This window comes from Lepisma saccharinum, chromosome 1 (assembly GCF_977018435.1).
Source record: "Lepisma saccharinum chromosome 1, izLepSacc3.1, whole genome shotgun sequence".
In the NCBI taxonomy this organism is placed as follows: Eukaryota; Metazoa; Arthropoda; class Insecta; order Zygentoma; family Lepismatidae; genus Lepisma; species Lepisma saccharinum.
The window spans coordinates 217,293,032-217,315,380 of NC_139229.1; the positions used below are offsets into that span (position 1 = coordinate 217,293,032).

At 37.7% G+C, this 22,349-nt stretch overlaps 1 protein-coding gene across 1 annotated transcript; it reads left to right on the forward strand.

The window, feature by feature from the left end:
* The first annotated feature begins 1,019 nt into the window (after positions 1 to 1,019).
* LOC145991947 (tetratricopeptide repeat protein 33-like) lies at positions 1,020 to 22,097 on the forward strand. Its single transcript, XM_083127941.1, has 4 exons — positions 1,020 to 1,313; positions 2,725 to 2,895; positions 5,399 to 5,590; positions 21,738 to 22,097. The coding sequence occupies exons 1-4, from the start codon at positions 1,161 to 1,163 to the stop codon at positions 21,975 to 21,977; spliced, it is 756 nt and encodes a 251-aa protein (XP_082984067.1). The 5' UTR covers positions 1,020 to 1,160; the 3' UTR covers positions 21,978 to 22,097.
* Positions 22,098 to 22,349: the final 252 nt, after the last annotated feature.

The following is a 22,349-nucleotide window of genomic DNA, read 5'->3' on the forward strand; positions in this document are numbered from 1 at the left end:
GCAGAAAACATCGAGAATTTGCGACTTTTTAAAATGACCATTCGGTATATCCCGACTGTTCGGAATCCCAAAAGTCGGGATCGGGGGAAATTTTTTCTCGATCCCGCTCCCGACTTTTCTGGATCCCGCAGACCCCTAGTGATTTATATGAAAACAAGTGTTTAAAACGCGGGGAAAAGAACGTGGCCTCAGTTTTATCTACTGATCGTATTTGGCGCTACAGTCAAAGTGCAATTCGAAGGACATTCACTTCCAGTCCATGACTTCAAGACCGCACTGCAAGACCGTTCTCGGAGGATGCTCGCTTCAAGTACGGTCTTGCACCTTTCACCGAAAGGTGCAACTTTTGGACACGGCCCAAGTGTCCAGACTAGAAAAATTGGCTAGAATGTACAATATAGAGAAAGTCTCCAATTTCGTTAATTTTCGGTATACTAACTAATTTTGGCCTCCTAATCACTAATCTGTTGTAAAAAACCGGGGGTCACGTCTTGAAATTGTACATTTTGATGAAAAATTGTTCGTTAGCACCAAAAACCATCCATGGGTAGCCCCAAAAACCATCCACGGGTAGCCCCACGAACCATTCACACGAGGTTAGGTTAGGCCTGTTAGGTTAGGTTCCATTAGCACTCATTTCACCCCTACATTCATCGAATAAATAGGGATCGTACTAGAATTGAACATCATAAATCATTTTCTTGTAAAACAACGGCGTGGTTGGACACAATGACAGGAAATTACATTTTTGTTCGTAAAACTACGCATATACACCTATATATATAAAAAATTCAATCGGCTTTTTTTCAAATTTTCAGACGTGACCCCCGGTTTCTTTCAACAGATTCGTGATTAGGAGGTCAAAATTAGTTACTATACCGAAAATTAACAAAATTGGAGACTTTCTCTATATTGTAAATTCGCTCCGAAAAATTTTCTATCCCTCACATTCCTACACCCTTAAAGTCATGCATTGGCAACCCTGAAAAATGTAACAGTAGCGCAGCGCATCCAAAATACGCATGGCCTTGGACTAACAAATAGTAATAATATTGTTTATATACAAATGTATACGAATAACGTATACATAAAACGTAGTTATATGTAGAAGAAGGTAAACTTAAGATATTATCACAAGAACCCTGGAATTATATTACAACATGGCGGATCTTAAAACGAGTTTCGGTTGGAAAAAGAAAATTGGTGAAAATGTGAAGAAAAATAAACTATCAGCAGTGTTTAACTTTAATGATAGTGATAATGAAGTGAATGATGACGATGTGGACTGGTTAACAGCAGCAAAAAGAAGGAAGGTACTTATAAATTCAAATATATATTTAACTTATAGTTGACAAAAGCGATTAAAGCAAGTTCTGAAAAATGTTCTCACTTAAATATCCCCTTGCACTAGACTCTCTACATTAGTGAGTCCGTTGAATCGGGTAGTGGCCCAAGTTCCTTTTGTTTTATTGCGATTTCATCATGGTACAAATGCAATTTTTACATCTTTTGCATGGCTGTAGTGCAAATATTAAAAAAATGGATCTTTCACTAATTGATTGTGCTCTCCATTATTTCACTTTACAATATCTGATAACCGCATATCGTAAGTTGGTAATTGTTTACTATTCTTCGGACACCTATAACTACTTAATTTCTTCAATTTTTGACATTCGTACTTACGTATCTGCTTCGCGGAACATTCCTGAAGGTGTATCAACGTTGTTTTGATGAAATTAATTGGGTAACACTTTACTATACCTGAGACAGATTTCTTCAAATTTACAGGAGAAAGTACTTACGCAAATCATTTTCTGTAGCGTTGTTGATGTTCGGGAATGTAATTTTGATTCATTTTAATGCGAATGCATGTGGTTTTGTACGAAAATCTATTTCCGACGCGCTATTGCTGCTGCCACTATTTGCTTCCTGCATGAGAGCACAATACGCTCTCGTATTGTCCGTATATGCTAAATTGAACGAAAGGAGTGCTAATGGAACCAAACCTAACAGGCCTAACCTAACCTAGTAGGCATACCTCGTCCCCGTGATGGTTTGTGGGGCTATCGTGAATTTTTGGGCTAACGTCAATGGTTTTTCTGGCTCAAGGAACGATCAACGATAAGCTATCGCCATGTTGTGTGTGGAAATAAACAAGAACAGTAAGTACTCGTAAATGTAAGAAATATACATTACTTTCCTAACAAATTCAATTATTTCACCTAAATAAGTGTTCCGGAATGCAGAATAGTACGTTAGCAATTTAAAAAAGTGCGAAAGAAATGATTCCTAGGTGTCTCAGTTATAGTAAAGTAGTACCATTAATTGCAGTTTTTCACATTACCAGTAAGTATTTCTGATAGGCCTTTTCGCTTGCCTGAGACGAACTAACCTAACCACGCGCCAATGGTTCGCAATTATTTCCAATTTCTAGATCCTGATACTAACACGACACCAAATTTTAACTATGTTTCCTAACCTAACAGAACTAACCTATCCACGTGCCAATGGTTCGTGGGGCTAGCTATTCTCCATCGGAGAATTAATTTTCAACAAACAACATGAATTTCAGCTATGAAACATTCCCACATCACACAAAACACCTTCCCGATGTTCGACAATGCTACAGGAACTTATTACGGTAAGTAGTTTTTTCTGTAAAAATAAATAAATGTGTCCGAAGGATAGTAAACAAGTACCCATAAGTTATTTTTTTAATTATAGGTCAATCAACTGGAAGACAATCTGATCAAAAGTAATCGTCTGAAGACAGAGGGTTGCATTCTGGTTGAAGCTGGTAGATTGAGGGAAGCTATAGGTCACTTAGAGGAGGCACTGCTATTTAATTCCAATGATAAGACCATTTACGAAATGATAGCTCAAGTTCATTTGCAGGTACAGTAATAAATTGCATACTTACATTGTATTCCTCAAGGTATAACTAGTGGATGAATAGTGATGATTCTATAAATAAACTCTTTTACTCAGCTTTTGCACCCCAAAAAAATTTACACGACATAAAATCGTTAATTATATAGTGTAGCTTACAGTATCGGGGAGCCAGCAATAGGACATCTTCGAGATTTATATGGGCTTTCACATTATATATATATTTGTTTGTATATATGTGTGCCTGATGAATCTTTAGATTTTACACATACTACTGCACTAGGGTTACTATATTTCAGAGAAATATGCAGAATATTTATTTTTCAAAATAAGCAAAACAAAGTGTTATAAAAGGAACAAAAAATGTTCATCAAAAACATTCTATAGATAGACTTAATCATGTTATTCATCACCTAGAATGGCTAACGTAACAGAATTAACTAATTATCTGAGCAGATACATTACGTCCAATAACCATGTATTCAGAATTCAAAATACCCTGCAGTGATCCTAGGACTTCTTGTATCTATAGAATTACACAGAGGATAATATTATACAGATGAGTTCCTAGAATCAGGCAAAGTTTACTTAACACTTTCAAACATTGAAAGACGGGCCAAAAACCTGTCCCTAGGAATTTTGTCTGGACATTGGGACAGTTTAGTGAAAAATGGAATGGCCCTGTATTTTACGAGATGTCTGGGAACTCTACTCTACAGTCATTACATAATGAGTAATAATGTTAATATCAGTGTGTCAAAATGGCAAAATTGCAGAATATCAGTGCCTTATTGCATGTCTGTAAAAAGAAAAAATAACCTGTGGCTCAATAGCCTGTGAGGACCAGGGCCTACCTACTGATTGCCAGCCTCAATCCCACGTACTGAGGTGGGAGACCATACAACCACAGGGTGATGTGTGGTCAGCACGACGAACCTCCAGTCGTTGTAGTAGGTTTCCATGACCGGGTCAACTACTCGTTCGTAGCTCCCCAATTTCCTCACAATAGTGGGTGGCCATCGGTCCCATACACAGGCCGAAATCTCAAGAGAAAAGTTGTTACGCTTTCCCCAGAAGACTCGAACCTGGGCAAGTCCTGTCGCCAGAGCCCAAAGTATGATGCCTTAGATCGCATGGCCATGGTGTGGGTCTTTGCATGCCTGTATGTGTAGTATTTAGTGCCTAAAAATCCAGCCTATTGATTTACGTCAATATAGCATACAATATACTTATTTTTTAAGTTGAATATGTATTAGTCTGCTTGATGAACAAGGGTTAGTTCAGAATGACAACAATGTAGAAACCCTTAAAAAGGTAAGTCTTAACTAGAAACATGATGACGAATGTATGTCATTTCAATGATGTAGTTAGGACTATATCATTTAGATGATATACAATCTAAGTTAATCCTAAATATTAGGTGATACTATACACACTGTTCAAATAACTTAAAATTATTTCTTGAATTTTTCTAGTGGTGAATGATGCAGAGATTCTCTCAAGATATCAACCAGGTCAGTTACGGATATGCTTCTGAAATCTCAAGAGCTAATGTCACTCTCATCTTCAGAGATTGAAGTCATTTCTTCAAATTTAAAAATTGACTTCAATCCCTGAAGATGAGAGTAACCTTAGATATTGGAAGCATATCCGGAAGTAACGTGGCTCATATCCCAAGACAGTCTCCTCATCTTAAAAGTGAATGACTTTTACTTATAGCAGTTAGTGCAGTTCGTTTTAGAATAAAGTTTGTTCTGCTCAGTAATAACTCTGCAACTTCATTTCTGCTGTTTTGTACAGAATCTTTTGCATAAAGAAATCCATGAAAACTTATTTGAGAAAAAAAACAGATGGGAAATACACAACTATGGAACAAGGGAAACAGTGAAACTTGCACTCTACAAATATTCACTGGAAATTTTCAAATCAGTGTCAAAAATGTAAATCCTAACAAATTTAAGAATGAGCTAAAGAATCTACTGTTAAATGAGCAAAATATACTACACACTACATCTTAAACTGCATATGAGCCTTGCCAATCCTTGACAAATCTTTAACAATGTTGTAATATTTACCTATGCATTGTTCTATCTTACCTAAGAAAACTAGCATAATTATGTGTATTAATTTCAATATCCTTGTGTGAATCTCCTACTCAGAATTGTCTAGTATGTATGTGTATGTGTGTGTATGTAAATGTGTGTCTTTCTATTTTCTTTATTTGTGTGTGCATTCTTCATTTTTATTTTGTCTTTGTTCTTTTTTGTAACCGTTTTTCTTCTTTTTTAAAATGTACAGGAGTTAAATATATAAATTGAGTTAGGTAGGAGAACAGCCAATGGCTGAACCTCACCTTCAAAAAAGAAAAATTGAATTTGGGCTACTCTAGCTTATTCTGCAAAAATTAAAATACTAGATCGTCTTGATTTCGCTAATGGGTTTTGTTATTATTAATTCACATTTAAGCTCCAGTCCAATATCCCCATATCTTCTTGTTTTCTATTTGCAGCTTAATGAGGCATTTGAAGCTGTTAATTTTGCAGAATTGGCTATAAAATGTTGTCCTACATGGTGGCCAGCATACCAGACCTTAGGCCGTTCCCAGATGGCCTTGGGAGAAGTTCAGTTGGCTGTGAAGAGTTTCAGCCGTGCTGTACACCTGAACCCTGCTGAACAGGAGTTGTGGGAGGAAGATTTAAAGGTAGATTTTCTCTTCAGTTCAGACAAGAATGTTGCTTGTTCTCTTAATCATTTTTAAATATTATTGGGTAGATTTTGTAAGTAAATCCTGCACCTGCAAAATACTCTCTCCAAGCATATTTTTAAAAAATATACTGACCCCCATAGCAGAGTGGTTAGCACAACATGCTACGGTGTCAGGGGGTCCTGGGTTTGAATCCCGGCATGGGTACAGGTGTTCTTTCTGAGTGTTACTTCATTATATCACTCATCCCTGTCTTCATGATTAGCCAAAAGTGGCAGAAAAGTAACAAACTAAATATAATTGGATTAAATCATTGAATAAACGCCCACAAAGGAATTTCCATTGTCAAGCCAGGACTCGAACTTGGCACCTTCAGATCATGAGTTCATCACTCACCATGTTGCTTTTTTTTATGCAAATTGCTTTCATTATAAATACTTGCTTTATTTCCAGAGTACTCGGTGGGGAGGGGGGGGGGCTAACATTCAGAATGCAATCACAAGTATACAGTGAGTTCCACTTAGAGGGATCGAGAAATAAATGCTCACCGTTCAAAAACAGAGGAAGATATTGTTACGATTTTCATTTTACAAGATACAAAGACTCTCAGAGTTTACACACCAATAGTGAATACGTGTGCTTGCGCATGCACACCGATTTGTAATGCGGGAACAAACCTGACACTATTCAGTAGAGCAACAGACATGCAACGCGATGGGTAAGATGCTACAGGAAAAGGCTGAGTGCGTGCTTTGGCTGGCAGGAGATAAATCTGCTACGTGTGGTGTGTACCAAGAGAGAGTTCACACTTTACAAGACCTGAGGCAACGCATTACAAATGCAGCTGCTATAGTCACTGCACAGATGCTACAGAACACTTGACAGAAGCTTAAATACTATTAAGATTTGTCTGCAGGGCAACTCAAGGTGCGCACATCAAGTTGCATTGATCATTTTCCTAAACTAGGAGAGTTTCTACATCAAGGTATGAAAAAAAGTGTACTAATAAACCATAATTATCAATTATTTTTCAAGCCCTCTAAGCAGAACATGCTGTATTATGTAGTGCATGTGTGCATTATATATATTCTGACATGAGACTACATAGAGAGTTTCTAAAGATTAAGTCCATATTCATGTTTGGCCTCATAATAGCAAATACTAACCATGCATGCACCAAAATCACATTTCTGTATCCAAAATCAAACTCAGGTTCTTTTAAAGACCAAGGATTGATTGAATTAAAATTGTTGGGTGGGTTGGCACATTAGGTCATTTTGCACTCTTCAGTATATAGTATATACAAGGAAATATCCCCTTATCTAAAATTCTTACTTAAAAATTAAAACAAGGGGTGTAAAAAAGCCCCTTGGGAAAAATTGAAAGTGCAAGGTTGTAAAAGGACCTAGCATCAACTTTCTTGTCCAACTGACTACTTACTTCCTTATTTGATTTCTAAAGTTGATTACTAATACTTAGGCCCTGAATGCCATGTTGGGAGCTGCCATCTTCATTTGCTTCCTCACAGTATGTTATGTAGGTTTATCAATGTGTGTAGGCTGTTTACAGCCTGATGCAATGTATCCATTCTTTCTCATCTGATTGCAGATCTAGCTAAGGCTTAGGCTTGCAGGCAAATACAGAAGCACTATAAGCTCAAATATTTGAACTTGTTCTTGATTGAGACAGCGTAATTTTATAGTGCCTACCTTTGTATTCTATTTATGAGAAAATAGCCTAATCAAGGTAAAACTACATGCACTATAATTCGAACATAATAATGTATGAAAGTCTCTTCAGCCACCCCATCAACTTGTAAAGATCGATTTTATTTAGTGCCATGAAAACAGCTTTGATGTGGTAATTATATTTAAGAAACTAAATGAACCCCCTCCCTCCCCCGCCCTTCCAAAAGAAATGTCATGACACCATTATCTGTACCATATCCATTTTTAAGTGATGAATCAGAAACTATGACTAAAATTTCTCTATTTTGTCAACCTTGATTTTCACTTATTGTTTTTATGTAAATTGAAAACAATTATTTGTTGCTTAAATTTCTGTTACGTAATTTTCTGTTAATTTACACATAAACGTGAAGGGTATCAGTAATAAAGTAATGATTTGTTCAAATATAATAAATATTTCACAGGCACATGATAATTTGTAAATGACTTTACAAAGTTTACTTCATAGTAATTACTCCTGCAGCAATTTCTGGTTCCGACCTTTGACACATTTGAGTCTAAGTTTTGTTCTTTTCCCTTCTGCCAAAGTTTCCACCACTTCCTTTTCCATACGTTATTTGTTTTTCCATCCATTTTCATGTCGTTGCTTTATTTCCCTTTGGGTTGCTGGACTCATTTTCCGTTATGTTTTACAGCACATAATGTGATTGGTATTATGACATTTTTCACAAAATATGTATGTTCCTTGCAACACTGGCACATACCATTGCACAATAGGATGCAGTGCCACCGAGGCGTTTTAATGTTGTGTTAGGTTGCCATCATACAGGCGGCAAAACAGGCTTTTTTGAACGTTTGAAACACCGAAACGACGCACCAATGATTAAAATGTTACCGAGAAAAGCTGTTTGGTTTTTGTATCCCCTATACATTCCTGTGGTCCCCGAGCACCATTTTAATGACACCCTGTATACAGTGGAACCTTGATTTAATGTTTTTCAGGAGACAAAGCTCAAAAAAATTAAAATGTGGGAAAATGTAAAATCGAGGAAAATTTCATTATGTTTTGCTATGTTGGGACCATGAAAATTGAATGTACAGTGCTTTTTATGATTGAGTTGGCCGTGGAGTAGCAGCTAGCATCTGCCTGCATTTAGACCCACAGCTGTACACTGACTTGCCAGTGCTTCAGTATCCAGATAGCTGGTGTCCAGTTTGCATGTGTTTGTGAAGTGTTAAGGTATTAACAAGTGTTTTAGATTGTTTTGTTTTAGTATTACTGTTGCTTTCCTGCAGTCTAATAATGCCACGCCATATGTACAATTTAAATCAACAATTTTTTATGTACAACTCTTGCGTCATTACGAATTCTCGTAGGGAAGTTAGAAGGCATTTTGCAGCAGAATTCCCAGATGTTCCGTTCCACACAGAGATAGTGTTTGAAAACTTGTGAACAAATTTAGGAAAACAGGGTCTGTTCTTGATAAGAAGCAAAGGGTGAAATGGTGTGTGCTTACTAAGAAAAAACTAGACGACATTGGAGCACAATTGGAACATACTCCTCAAAAATCCATCCGGCAGCTTGCACAAGAAACAGACATTCCCATGACATCTGTATGGCAAGCTATTAAGCTTTTAAACCTGAAGCCATACATTAGAAGAATTGAAAGAAAACATGATCGGAGATTCTGAAGCAATTTTGGAAGAAGAACTGATGCGTGTTAGTGAACATTTCTAAAAAGATGCCGTAAATGTATGAATGCAGTAAGACAACATTTCCAACTGTCCAACTCATTTTAATTGTAATTGTACGAGCTTATTTCATTACATAGCTAGTTCCAGTTACGAGGATGTTGCATCCAGTTTGCTGGCAAATGCCACCGCCACTCCATGGGCATCACGACCGTGAAAAACACTGTATAATGTGGGAAAATGTAAAACTGTGGTTTCGTAAAATTGAGGTTCAACTGTATATACAATGTGTTCAATTTGAAATTGTACCGCACTCTGCTCATTGATGAATACCCAACAGAAAGCATTTATTTTGTTTGTAATGGTAACACGATGGCTGTATAGTAACATTGCTTGGTGTGGAATGAAGAGGCAAGGAAGTTAGGGGAAGGAAATGGGGAAACAAAAGGAGGGGCGGGGACTGCGACAGAATCATTTCTAAAGGACTGTGGCCTCCAATATCTCCAGATCTTATATACAAAAACAATCCACACAACTTGGAAGAGCTGAAGATTAACATCACTGTTTCCATCCAGAGTATAGACACCAGATTGCTTGATTGGGTCATGAGGTACATGGTGAAACGTGTGGGCAAATGCATTGCAATGCAGAGACATTATTTCCAACACTTATTGTAGCCAAAGTATGTATTTTCATACGTGTATGAACATTAATACTTACTCTCATGATGCTTTTCTGTTGGGTATAGGCCAACACACATATCTCTGCCACGATCGGCACAGCAGAATGCGAGAACCAGTGTTGCTAATCTGTTCTATAGAAAAATCGCTACAGTGCAAGAAAGGCACAACTGTTCGTAGAAGAAGGAAATTAGAGAACTCAGCTCTATCTAACGTTGAGTTTTAAATGCCATGCATTATAACCAGGGCTGGGATTAATATGTTCTAACAAGTAGCTTTATATGTACATACATGTGGACTAAAACTTTGCTAAATATGGCCCCTAAAATGTGGACTAATACATGCTTAAAATTAATTACCCAAAATGATGCAAAGAAGACTTCTTCATAGTGATTTCAAATAAAGTTAAACAATTTATTATTTTTCCGTTGCATTAATGGATCTGGTGGCATTTTAACTGTTCACTCACAATAAGCCCGTTCACACTGGTACTGGAACTGCAACGACATGTGATATACGACTGACACTACCACTGGTTTGAGAACTAATAACACTGTTCTACACGTTTTGTTACAGGAATGAGAGTACCCAATCTCTACTAATATGAGGATGCTGATTACGGAAGTGTTTAAAGTGGAGGAAACAGAGTTATGCTTTCTCCCAGTTAAGAGAATTATCATAAAGCATCACCAGCATTAAGTTAATTTGCATCTGCCTTTCATGGCATGTCTCATCTATGTTTTCACGCTTTAATTTCAAAATTTGATTAATTCTTCCCAGATATTGGTGGGGGGAGTAAGTGCCCTCCTTGTCTCCTTTTGCGGTAACTCTTAATATATTTATTACATTATGGTTCTACCAGATGAAAAACACGGTACATCGATTTCGAACATTTATAACACTAAATGCTAATACATAATGGTATTCAGAACCATAATTAAACTGTCTGATATATCATAGATAGATTATTTGTCCCATATAGTAGGAGACATGCACGCAGTGTATTGCACAGCTGAGCTCACTCAAGCAAATCAGTCTTTTCGCTCACGTGCATGCACCGCAGAAGGCTTGCAGAGGATTGTTTCACTTCTCGAACATACTCCCCCCAGTTGAATGAACATAATTAAACTAATCTCCATCTTTACCTATGGGAAGGAGCACAATTTTACCAACACTTCTTCTAAACACTCCATCTTTCATTTTCACCCTTACTACGCACTAGTCCATCGTTCCCAGGATGCACCGCTTCCACCTTAGCTAGTTTCCACTGTAGTGGGGGTACGTCGTCTTCCTTCAGCAGTACAATTGTTCCTGTAGCTAAGTTCTTGGTGGAGCATGTCCACTTCTGGCGTTGTTGAAGAGAATGTAGATATTCCTTGTTCCACTGCTTCCAAATGCATCTTCTCATCAGCTGTTATCTGCTGAGTCTATTGTCAGGTATGAGGGTAAGGTCAGGTTCTGGGAAGGTTGTTATGGGTCTGCCAATGAGAAAATGCCCTGGAATTAATATCTGGTAATCTGATTCGTCGGGTAAACTGCACAGTGGTCTTGAGTTTAATATGGCTTCAATCTGGCAAAGTAAAGTACGTAACTCTTCATATGTCAGTATGGTGCTTCCCATCTCTCTACGTAGATGATGTTTTAGGGTCATTACACGTCAGATCGACCAGAGCCTTCAGGTCATGGTTACTTGATTCGGATGAAAAAAACATGACCTGGAAACTTTTCTGAAATTTGTTGATTTGACATGGAATGACCCTTTAGCGACTTAATCGCCGCTTCCCAGAGTCCACAGAAATTTGGCGCTCTTGGCAGTATGAATTTCCATTCAAAGTGCTCATTTGCGACGTAGTCTTTAATAACATCTTGAAACTGGGTAGATTCAAGGGTTGGCATTTTGCCCAGGTTTTTTCGAAAAAACCCTACCCGGGTGTTTTTTCTTTTCAGATAAAGCCAGATTAAACCAGGGCAAAACTGGTTTTTATTGGTTTTTCAAGTTATGTTTAAAAATATATATTTTAAAAATTAAATACATTTTCCCCCCTGGTCGTAATGCATAATAACATTCAATTTGTATTGCTTTGTACCTTGTTCCAGTTATCTCTGAAGCAGGCAAACGAAAACAAGTCTGCGCAAGTAGTTATGCGAAATGGCTCCACCAATGAAGTCGTGAGAGGAAACTGGATTGCGTGGAGGGGGTTAAGCGACTGCCATTACCAGCCTTCACAGCAACGTGTATTGCTTCACTGTGCCCACTCAATTTCCTCCCCTTCTCTGATGCTACAGTGCAGCCTTGCTCCGCAGATAGTTTGGACAGGGTATAGTTGACTGAACCAAAAACTATTTAACATTTCTGGTAACATATTCTGTTCTAAAATATTTTGTCCAACAGTTTTGATTCTACTCTTCCTGGATGGTGAAATAGTTAATACTGTTGATTTGTGATCAATTTTCAGGATTGCATTCTCTGATGAAGAACATACTTTGGTGCATCCAACAATCAGACTATGGAAAGGGGGGGGGGCAAAAATATGTTATAACCAGTGCTTTTATCCCCCGGCAGTCAACAACGGTACTCCACAGTGGCACCTTATTGATTTGAATGTTGATTTGGTGTTTTAACTCCACTTTATGCACAGTAAGGCTAATCGGGACTGGACCTACAGTTGAAGGTAGGATCTGAACCACTATGTGCCTCCACCAGGTATCAAACCTGGGACCCCTTGAGCACAAGGCAGCGATGCTACCACTGCACCATCGGGGAGGCCCTATTTGGCACCTTATTGTAGGTGAGGACTAATAACATTTTATTTTAACAAGAGAAATTCCTACAATGCCAGAAGTCCTGGGTTCGAATCCCAGCCTGGGCATGAGTATTCTTTGTATGTCCCTTCATGAATTTCATCATATCATCACTCATTCTCATCTTTGCAATTAGCTAAATTTGGCAGAAAAGAGTATTAAAATAAACCAAATCAGGCAGAAAAGAGTATTAAAATAAACCAAATCAGGCGGAAAAGAGTAATCAAATAAACCAAATCAAACAAGAGAAATGTGTGTGGATGCATCATAGTTTATGAAGATAACAGAATTTTGAATTTTATTATGATGAGCACAGTAACATAACAAATCAACTTGAATAGTGCCGGAAACATTCTTTCCAGAAAAAAAAGCAATAACTGTAGCATTTTTACAGTGAGACTGAATTTAATCAATCAGGTTTGTAACTTTCTTCCTTCTGCAACGATACTCAAATTTAAGCATGTTAAAGTATTAATTCTTGAAGCTTTCCTGGCGGCAAATATTGAAGAGGTTTTTCTCGGGCAATCAGCCAAGTGATTTCCGGAAAGGCTTCCGAGCTTTCGAGAGCTAACGTCACTCTCATCTTCAGGGAATGAAGTACAGAGATAAGTCAGGGTGACGTTATATGTATTTGGTGTGGGAGAGGTCCAGTGTAGGTGGCGGGCCAATCCGGTGGCGTTTCTTCGACGTCCGTGCTCCCTGTTGAGGTTGTCCTTTTCCCCGTGTATGGCTATTGCTTCTTTGATGAGACGGTCCCAGTAATTTGATGATCTCGGTGGTTGTGAAGTCAATTCTATGGCCCTCCTGGATTGAATGTTCTGCTAACCCTGATTTTTCTGGATGAAAATTCTTTATGTAGCGCTGCAAAGAACATGCCAGCTACGTACAGAATTTTCATCCAGAAAAATCAGGGTTAGCAGAACATTCAATCCAGGAGGGCCATAGAATTGACTTCACAACCACCGAGATCATCAAATTACTGGGACCGTCTCATCAAAGAAGCAATAGCCATACACGGGGAGAAGGACAACCTCAACAGGGACACGGGACTCGAACTGGACCCAGCCTGGTTAGCGATAGTCGACTGGGAGCACATACGTCGGAGAAATGCCACCTGATTGGCCTGCCACCTACACCAGACCCCTCCCACACCAAATACATATAACGTCACCCTGACTTATATCTGTACTTCATTCCCTGAAGATGAGTGACATTAGCTCTCGAAAGCTCAGAAGCCTTTCCAGAAATCATGTTAAAGTATTGTTTTTTAAGATGCAGCACATTCTTAGTAAATACTGTTTGTGAATATTCCATTCTGAACTTCAGTTTATGAAACAAATTATTTTGTGAATGCAGTGTTGTGCCTAAGTTGGAATGAATTATGCTACAGCTATAAACACATTTTTTACCTCATTTATTACATTTCCTTACAAGCTGCCATAGACTATTAAATAATCTAAAAATACTATGCAACACAGTGTTTTAAATCTGCTTCATAACAGTTTGTTCACAGTTCATTACAGTTGTGTTTTCCCATAATTTTTCTGGATGTTTGAAGCAAAGATAAATACCTCCTCCGTGCATTAGCCATACAAAATTACAAGTTTGCCACATTTAATTGTCTGGCTGATTTTGTCGTTATATATCCTTCAAAATATCTGGCTGATATGAAAATCGCAATTCCTATGGTCAAAGCATTTGTAACCCCAAATTTGGTCCCAATTCTCCCTAAAAATGCACTATATTTCAAAACATTTATTGCCAAACTATAGCTTAAGTGACGCCCTAAAATTCTTAAAAGAGTTTCCTTCGTTAATCTCCAAAAATGTAGTTTAGGTATTTGAAAGTGTCATCAGAATTTGGAATCTACTTCAGCATATGGAAAATCCATTTTTCATCTACAATCTTGAAATGCTTTGAACAAATGTAAATGCAAAACAAAATCACTCCTGGTGTATCTAGTTGCGGTTAATTTCAGCTACAAACCTCTAAATTTGCTGCAGTTATCCTGGTCTCAAAATTGGAGACTTACTCTCACCCTTTCTAAAGCACACTACATTACAGAGTTTTTATTAAAAACTAAAAACTCAAGTGATGCCATAACATTGCTGAGACCGGTGTTTCTTAATCTACGAAAATGTAACCTAGTCAAATATGAGCATAATTTATAACTCTTCCAAGATATGTTAAACTGGTCTGTCATCTACTATCTTTAAACATGGTGCCCAATTATTCTCAAATGTGAGACCAATCCATCAAGATATCTTGCAATTATATAAATTGAAACTCAAAAGCTTTGCATTTATGGTGGTTATCATAAATACAAGGATTGTGATTTTACCACAACTCCTCTCCTAATCCATGAAATATTATTTTAAAAGGTTTACTGCAAAATCGCGGACCAATGAAATATATTATCAGTTTTGAAAGAAAGAAAAACAATGTAAAGTTGCTCCAGCTAGAGTTTGGACTTGAGGAACCCCAGACTTTTCGTCTCCACTTGTGCTAGTGTGAAAGGGGGGAAAGTGGTGTTGCCAAATGTCTGAGAGTCTGATTTTTTTTGTCCAGTCGTACAGGACATCTTTTCCTGTCAACATGCACCCTTCGCTCGCTCGCATTTCAGGCAGAGGCAGGAAGGCGGAGACCCACGCATTCGCTTGCTACACCGCGGCAACCGGCTTCGCCGTGCTTGGCCTTTTTGGGGGTCAACTCTCTCGAGGGTGGGAGGGGGGGGGGGCGATGAGCTGAAAACTCGGAATTATTGCGGAGGGTTAGAATTCTTTCCAGGGTATTGTGGAGACTGTTCGTATGAACATCTCACTGCAATCAAGGTTTAGGGTCCAGTTACTTGTCGTGGCATATTTCATTTTGCTCGCCAGTTAAAATTGCATGTCGAGTTCCGATTACTCAATATTATCCATCCTTTATAGTTTATATTAATTTCATTGTTCTCTACACAGCGATATCAATTAGTGAATTGTAAATTGATTGGAAGTGAACAAACATTATGTGTTTTACTGATATCCTCACAAGGGTATCTACAGCATGTTTAGTAAGATCCTGAAATTTAGGTTGAATTCAGAATTTATGTGATATAGAATGGGTGGTTGGGTTGAGGGGTGACTCATGGGGCTGCAGTTTCCTCCCGAAATTTTGAGAAATTCAAAAGTTTCAACTAAAAGTATAAAAAAAATAATCAAGAAAACCAAATTGGTAACTGAAGAACCTCTTAAATCAACCTCCCAAATATCATTTTTGTCTTTAAACCACTTTTAACCATGGTATCAGTATCAGAAGATATCGGTTGGATTATATTTACCGACACCGGCCGATACTTTTCCAACATTTTAATCTTTCGCGAGGCTTGCAAATATGCAGCAAGCACTTTCAGGGTGTCCTTGAATTTATGCATAATTCCAAGTTTCCGTTATTTTGAACCAATATTGTATGGAAAAGTGTATTTTGTGATTACGTAATAGTATTTTCAGATTTTGATGTAATTCTTACGTTTAAAGCACAACCCTAATAAATTGATACACACAATTGGAAGTATTTACTTACACACTAATATTAGTCAATATTTTGAACAGCTTTTAATTAATATGCGTCATTTTCAAACAAGGGTATCGGTGGATATCCGTTCAACTCTAATAATTATGAAATGTTTTATTACTTATTCCGCCCCACGGGAAAAAATGCAGCTTTGTAACATCCACATTTACAATTCCAACCCTCCGAAATAAAATCCTGCTTACTCCAGTGGTACTATAGCATGTTATGATGTGTCTGTCTCCATTAAGCGGGACTTTTCCTTCCCGATGGGCATCACGGATGTTCTGATAATTCCCAGAGCAGCTGCTGTTCTCCCCATCACTTTTTTAAAACCGAATCAAAGGGCCATTATTATCTCTTTCATTTTCAAAATAATCTCGCACTGCACATACTAATTCACAAGTCTGGACACGCAGAGGAATACCACGCCCGACAACTTTTTTGTTCTTCCGACTTCGCCGGTGTATTCGCGTTAGGCTCATCATCTTTCAGTATAAAAATCACAGATACGAAAAAAAAAAAAAAAAAAAAAAAAGGACAATAACACCGAACTTTTGCTGTCAGGTATACACTTGGCAACGCAGAATACCACGAGAATTCCCCCTCCACTACATAGATGGTTTATCCCTGTCTGCCCATCCACCCTAACTCATACATCATATTTTGATAATTCTATTGTCAAATTATAGTGCAAGTACATAATGCTCTTCTAAGTTTCATACACAAAGCTCAAAACAATAGTCTATTCAAAGGTTTGAAAATGTCAAAAATGAACAAAGTGTATGAAACATCTGTATGAAAGTATACATGTACACTAAATTTACTTCAGTACCCTACAACCTTTTTTTTAAAAAAAAAACAACCTGAAATTGTGGAAGATCATCAAGGAGCACGACTTACATGGGTATAGAACTCCTAACCAGACATAAATAGAATTATATCGAATAGGCAAGCAACCCAATGATGAGAAATGAGTCATTTGAAGTGTTCCGATTTAATTATACCATAATTAACGACATTTTAATAGTGTATTCAATTCTCCCATGTAATGCTTAAACATGCAAAAAATTTATTGTATCAATTGATCATCACAGTTGAAACTAATATCTGCCACTATGGTTTCCCCCACATAAGGAAGTGACTGATAACCAAAGTGCTACCACATTTCAAAATTATAAGCTTTGTTCAGCTATGCTGTATCAATCGATGCAAATGTTTTATCTAAAAATGTCTGATACTTTCTCCTTTTTGTTTCTTGGATATATATTCTTTTTATTTCTGTTAACAGTCGATTTTTAGCATGATTTGAGGAAAATAGCCTGAAAAACTCGCTATGACTTGTACTACATTCATTATTTTTAGTATTTTAAGCTCTGCTAAGCCTTTTCTTTGCAAGTTTTTCAAATTTTTTTGACAATCATAGAACCTCACAAGGATTTAAAGCAATAATTTCAACATTTTCTGGAAAAAAAAAACACTTCTTGACTGGTTATACACAACAAGCATTGGTGTCTGCTTTCTCTATTATTTCTCACGGAGGGGAAGTTGTAATGCCTTTCTTTCACCCGTCGACTGGTTCCCCGCGTAGATGGGGATTTGTAAGGTGTTGTTTGTTTGCCGTTGCGAGTGTAGCCAACGCAGCATTGCATTCTGGCGCTAGCGCTGAACTTCTGGCCATTAATATGCAAAGAGTGTCAGCAGTTGTATTCCAATTGAAGCCTAGAGTTTTTGTACTGCCGTCATTAAACATAATCGTATCCTTAACTTCCCGTAGCTCTAAAGGTATAGTTTCCATTACTCCTGCAGAATTGGAAGCCCATGTTCGTAGCTTAAATCCTCCTGCCGATAATAATGCTGACAGTTCATTACTTAGATTAATGGCTTGATTCTCATCTTTTTGCTCTGACAGCAAGTCATCCATATAAAAATCTCTCTTTAGTATTTCAGTAGCTTGTGGAGAGTTGTGCATTTCTTCTGTCGCTAGTTGCTGTAAGCATTTAGTTGCTAGATATAAGCTAGATGTCAAGCCATAGGTTACAGTGTTCAATTCTTAGATCATCAGTGGTTCATGTTGAAGATTTTCTCCATAATATGTAATTTCCTATCAGAAGGAATGTAGGATATGGGCTTTGTTTTGACATCTTCTCTGGCAGTAGGCTATCGAAAAATATACTTACAGAAATTAAAATATCAATCTTAGCAGGAATATTAGCCAGGTCAATATCTGTAGGTATCTCCCATGATGAAGTATCCATTTTTTCTGCAGGCAAACGTTCAGTAATATTTTTCAAGGCAGAACATTGTGCTTCTACAGTAAATTCATTAAATCTTGATTTTAATTCCACATTCACAGCATAAAGTGAATTTACAGTGTTGGAACTTATTCCCTGTATCAACGTGTTTTGTCTCTGCCTTCGTAATCCAAGACATTGTACTGTATCCATACTAATGAGGCTTACTTGAGACCCTGGGTCCAATAAGATTCGGGAAGCCAAGTAATTTCCATCCTTTTCCATCCTTGTCATTTTTCAGAACACAGGTAGTCGTTAGCAGAACATTTTGGTTCTTATTCTTTACTGAATACGATAAAGTGGTTCCCTCTTCGACTTAGGGTAGGAAACCCTGCTTGCTTCATTCGCATCTGATATCCATTGAGGGAGGGGAGGATACATGGCGTTCACCACCCCTGTCTTCGTGCAAACTTGTGTGATGATGCAACTTACAGTACCTGCAAGAGCCTGCTTTACAATTTAGCACTGAGTGATTAGCAAAATGCAAACAGTTACTGCATATGTGGTTCTCATGCAGGAATTTATATTTCTGTTGTTTATTCGTCAATTTTAAAAATGACTGGCATCTGAATAAAGGATGAAAAGGAGAGGCCTGCAGCCCTTGGACGATGCAGTAAAATAAGTGTTAGATGCTTGTGGTGGTCTTGATCTGACGTTAATAACAGCTGGTGACCTTGAAAACTGCTTCGTCAATATTGAAGGTTCATTTGCTTCAAATTTTTGTAGAGAGTTACACTTATCTTCTAAAAATATAAGCAATTCTTCTATGGTACTGAATTCTGTATTGCTCGATTGTTTCTCAAAATATCTTCTCGTACACTTATCCAGTTTGGATTAAAGATACTGAACGAGAAAAATATCAATTAAGTCCCCGTTTCCCTGAATGTTTTGTAACACTTCTATAGAACTCCTAATCCTAGTCGTGAACTTTCTTAATTCTGTTACACTTTCCTTAGTGACTGAAGCTACATTCAAAATGTCATTGATGAAAGCAGCAGCTATTAACTTTGGATTATTGTACTTGCACTGAATCAAATCCCAGGCGACCTTGTAATTAGCACCTATGAGTTGCAAATTCTTGATCATTTGTAATGCATCACCCTTTAACTAAAGGCGTAAATACTGCAACCTTTGTATGTCTGACAATGTTTCATTATTTCTATGAGGGCAACAAAAATATCTTGAAACAATGAACACTGAGTGTAGTTTCCGTCAAACATTGGTAAAGTTACATCTGGGAGCTTGATTGGAGGTTTAGTTTCAGGCTTACATGTGTTATTCTTTCTCGTTGAGTCCTTTTCTATTATCGAAAGCATTTTAGCTTCTGAAGTGAAGTAACTTTGCTCAAGTGATGCTCTTTTCTCGTCGTGAGATTGCTCATCTGATAATTCGGCTATCTTGTCCATTACATCTTCTAGTTTTGACCAAAGACTGCCAACTTACTTATGCCTAGCTACAATTTTGTTTACCACTTTCCTTGTAATAATTGGACACATAGTTTTGAAGCCAAGATAATTGTCCTTGTACTATACTGCATTGCCTCACGAGCTTCTCAAGCATTTCACTTGCTTCCTGCATTTTCTCAGGCAAGGTTAGAAATATGGAAAAGGAAAATGAAAGGATTTACTCACGTACACGGAATCTGCAGCCGTCGATAATTCCTCTGCTCTTAGCAACCCTGCATCCAACGAATCAGCGACTGGATCATGATGTCCATTGATTCTCCTAGCTCGCTCTAATTTCCCCTCACACGGCGAGCCTGAATTGGTGGTAAAACGGCATTGTTCTATTAAGCGTAACTGTATCACTGTCCTGTAACACTTCACTTCACTAAACTGCACTCACCAGTCCCGTCGTTTACCGATAACCGTAATTCATCCGGCCCGGAGGACCAAATGTTGCGATAATAAGCGACTTAGGATGTGATTCTGGTATTTTAAGAGAACTGCTTTACCTAGGCATAGTTCTACCAGATGAAAAACACGGTACATCGATTTTGAATATTTATAACACTAAATGCTAATACATAATGCTATTCAGAACCATAAATACACTGTCTGATATATCGTAGATAAATTATTTGTCCCATATAGTAGGAGACACACACGTAGTGTGTTGCACGGCCAAGCTCACTCAAGCAAGTCAGTCTTTTCGCTCGCGTGATTGCACCACAGAAGGCCCACAGAGGATTGTTTCACTTCTCGAACAGTTATGTAATGTGAATTATGCTTTCCTTGAGAATAAGCACCAATCCATTGCTTATGGGTAACATGAATTATGCCGTAACTTCAAATTAAGAGCCAATCATAGAAAATGAAGTACATATTCATGTTCAGGAGGTCAATTTCAATAAGAATCATCTACTTTCCTTTCTGTAACAGAAAAAGTGAAAATTTGTAGAACATTGTAACTTGCGAACGTGTTACACTGCGACTACTGGACCACAAACACTCCTCCTTAAGCAGTATTATTGCCTCTCTGTGATGACCGACAGTCTGCTGCCTTTGTTGTACATTTACCAACGATATCAGCTTCCGCAACAATAACAAGAATAAGAAGTACATATATTGCCACCAGACGATAAGCCACGTGGCTTTTCCTTTTGTTATAAACTTGTCACCCATCAAAGCATGCCAATTTTAACAACAAAAAAAACATGCATCGCATTAAGCAGCAAAAATAACAGCTTCCTTTATACAATTCCTACAAGAACACATGCCCGAGCCAATAGTTGAAATGCTCATGCATCCACATAATTTTTCTTTTGAGCAATTCAAAAGTGATGAAATATGAACAGTAGTACTGGAGGCATTATGGAATTTAACTTCACTAACCAAACGCATGCACTTTCACATACACACACGCAACGTCAAACCTGTCCAATCCTTAAAATAAAAATATGCCGCTTCCAATCTTACAAAACTCGCCATCTTTTCGTGACAGAAATAGTGCTTCATATTTACAGTTGGCAACACTAGTTGCTAACTAGCTAATGAACATCCACTGCATAAAAGAAGCAACCACTAAGTCATGCTATATTGCCACATTACCTTCCCTGTCGAACGGTGTGAACCGCGAGTTGGAGCGCTATTCATTTGTTTTCAATGATGTGTGCACGTGTGTGTCCTGAAATGGAATGACAATCATCAACAATGGCGAAGGTTGGCGAGCAGGGTAGAACACGTGATGGTAAGAGAGAGGGAGACAAAGGGAAAATTGGGATCTGCACCGTGGCAGAGATAGATATATTTGTTGGCCTTTACAATTTTGAATTGAATGCACTGTTTATTTTTAGAAATAAATTTGAAAGTTCAGGCGCAAGATGAAATTTTTCAGGTGCCATGGCAACCTGTACTTTTCTACCCCTGTCTGCAGGTATTTAAATTGTTAAGAATTGAACTATTATCATCATACTGTGCATGTCCATTATTTCTTATAGTGGGCATACTCTGTGTGGCAGATGCATTTGAAGCTGAAGCAAGAGAAGGAAAATAACGACAAAGAACTGAAAAAGTGTAAAGGGCCAGTGATCCAAGAAGTAGGCCATACTTCTTGCACAGAAGTTGAAAAATTTGTTCCTCCAAAAGTGAAAACTTCTGAGCAAGAACTTTCTCAAGGAGATAACGAGTTGTGCAATGTGAAGTTAAATGTCAGAAATTATGTGAGACTGAGAGTATGAATGTACATATAATTAGTTGAGTGTGTATAATGTAAGAACGAAACCATATCTTGTACATTATGTATATAGTTGGAAACTGTATATGAGGTCATGTAAATATATGACATGTCTTTTAACACATTTTATATTTTTAGTTTATAGGCTACTGCTTATTGGTTTTGCATTTCATATGCCCCAGGACAATTATATTTGTTGTGCATTTACCCCAATTGGAGACAGCCTAGTGTTGTCTTCACAGTATAACCAGAATAGCCCAAGAGACTTCCAGATGGGACTTCACATCGAATAGAATGTAATTCAGGTTACCATGGAGAGTAGACATTGAAAAGTCACTGTGATACCTGAGCCAAAGAAACATATTGCAACTGCTGT

Coding starts and splice junctions, on each gene's coding strand:
- LOC145991947 (XM_083127941.1), top strand. CDS start 1,161: ATGGCGGATCTTAAAACGAGTTTCGGTTGGAAAAAGAAAATTGGTGAA. Junction 2,896..5,398: donor TAGCTCAAGTTCATTTGCAG/GTACAGTAATAA, acceptor TTCTATTTGCAG/CTTAATGAGGCATTTGAAGC. Junction 5,591..21,737: donor TGTGGGAGGAAGATTTAAAG/GTAGATTTTCTC, acceptor TATTTCTTATAG/TGGGCATACTCTGTGTGGCA.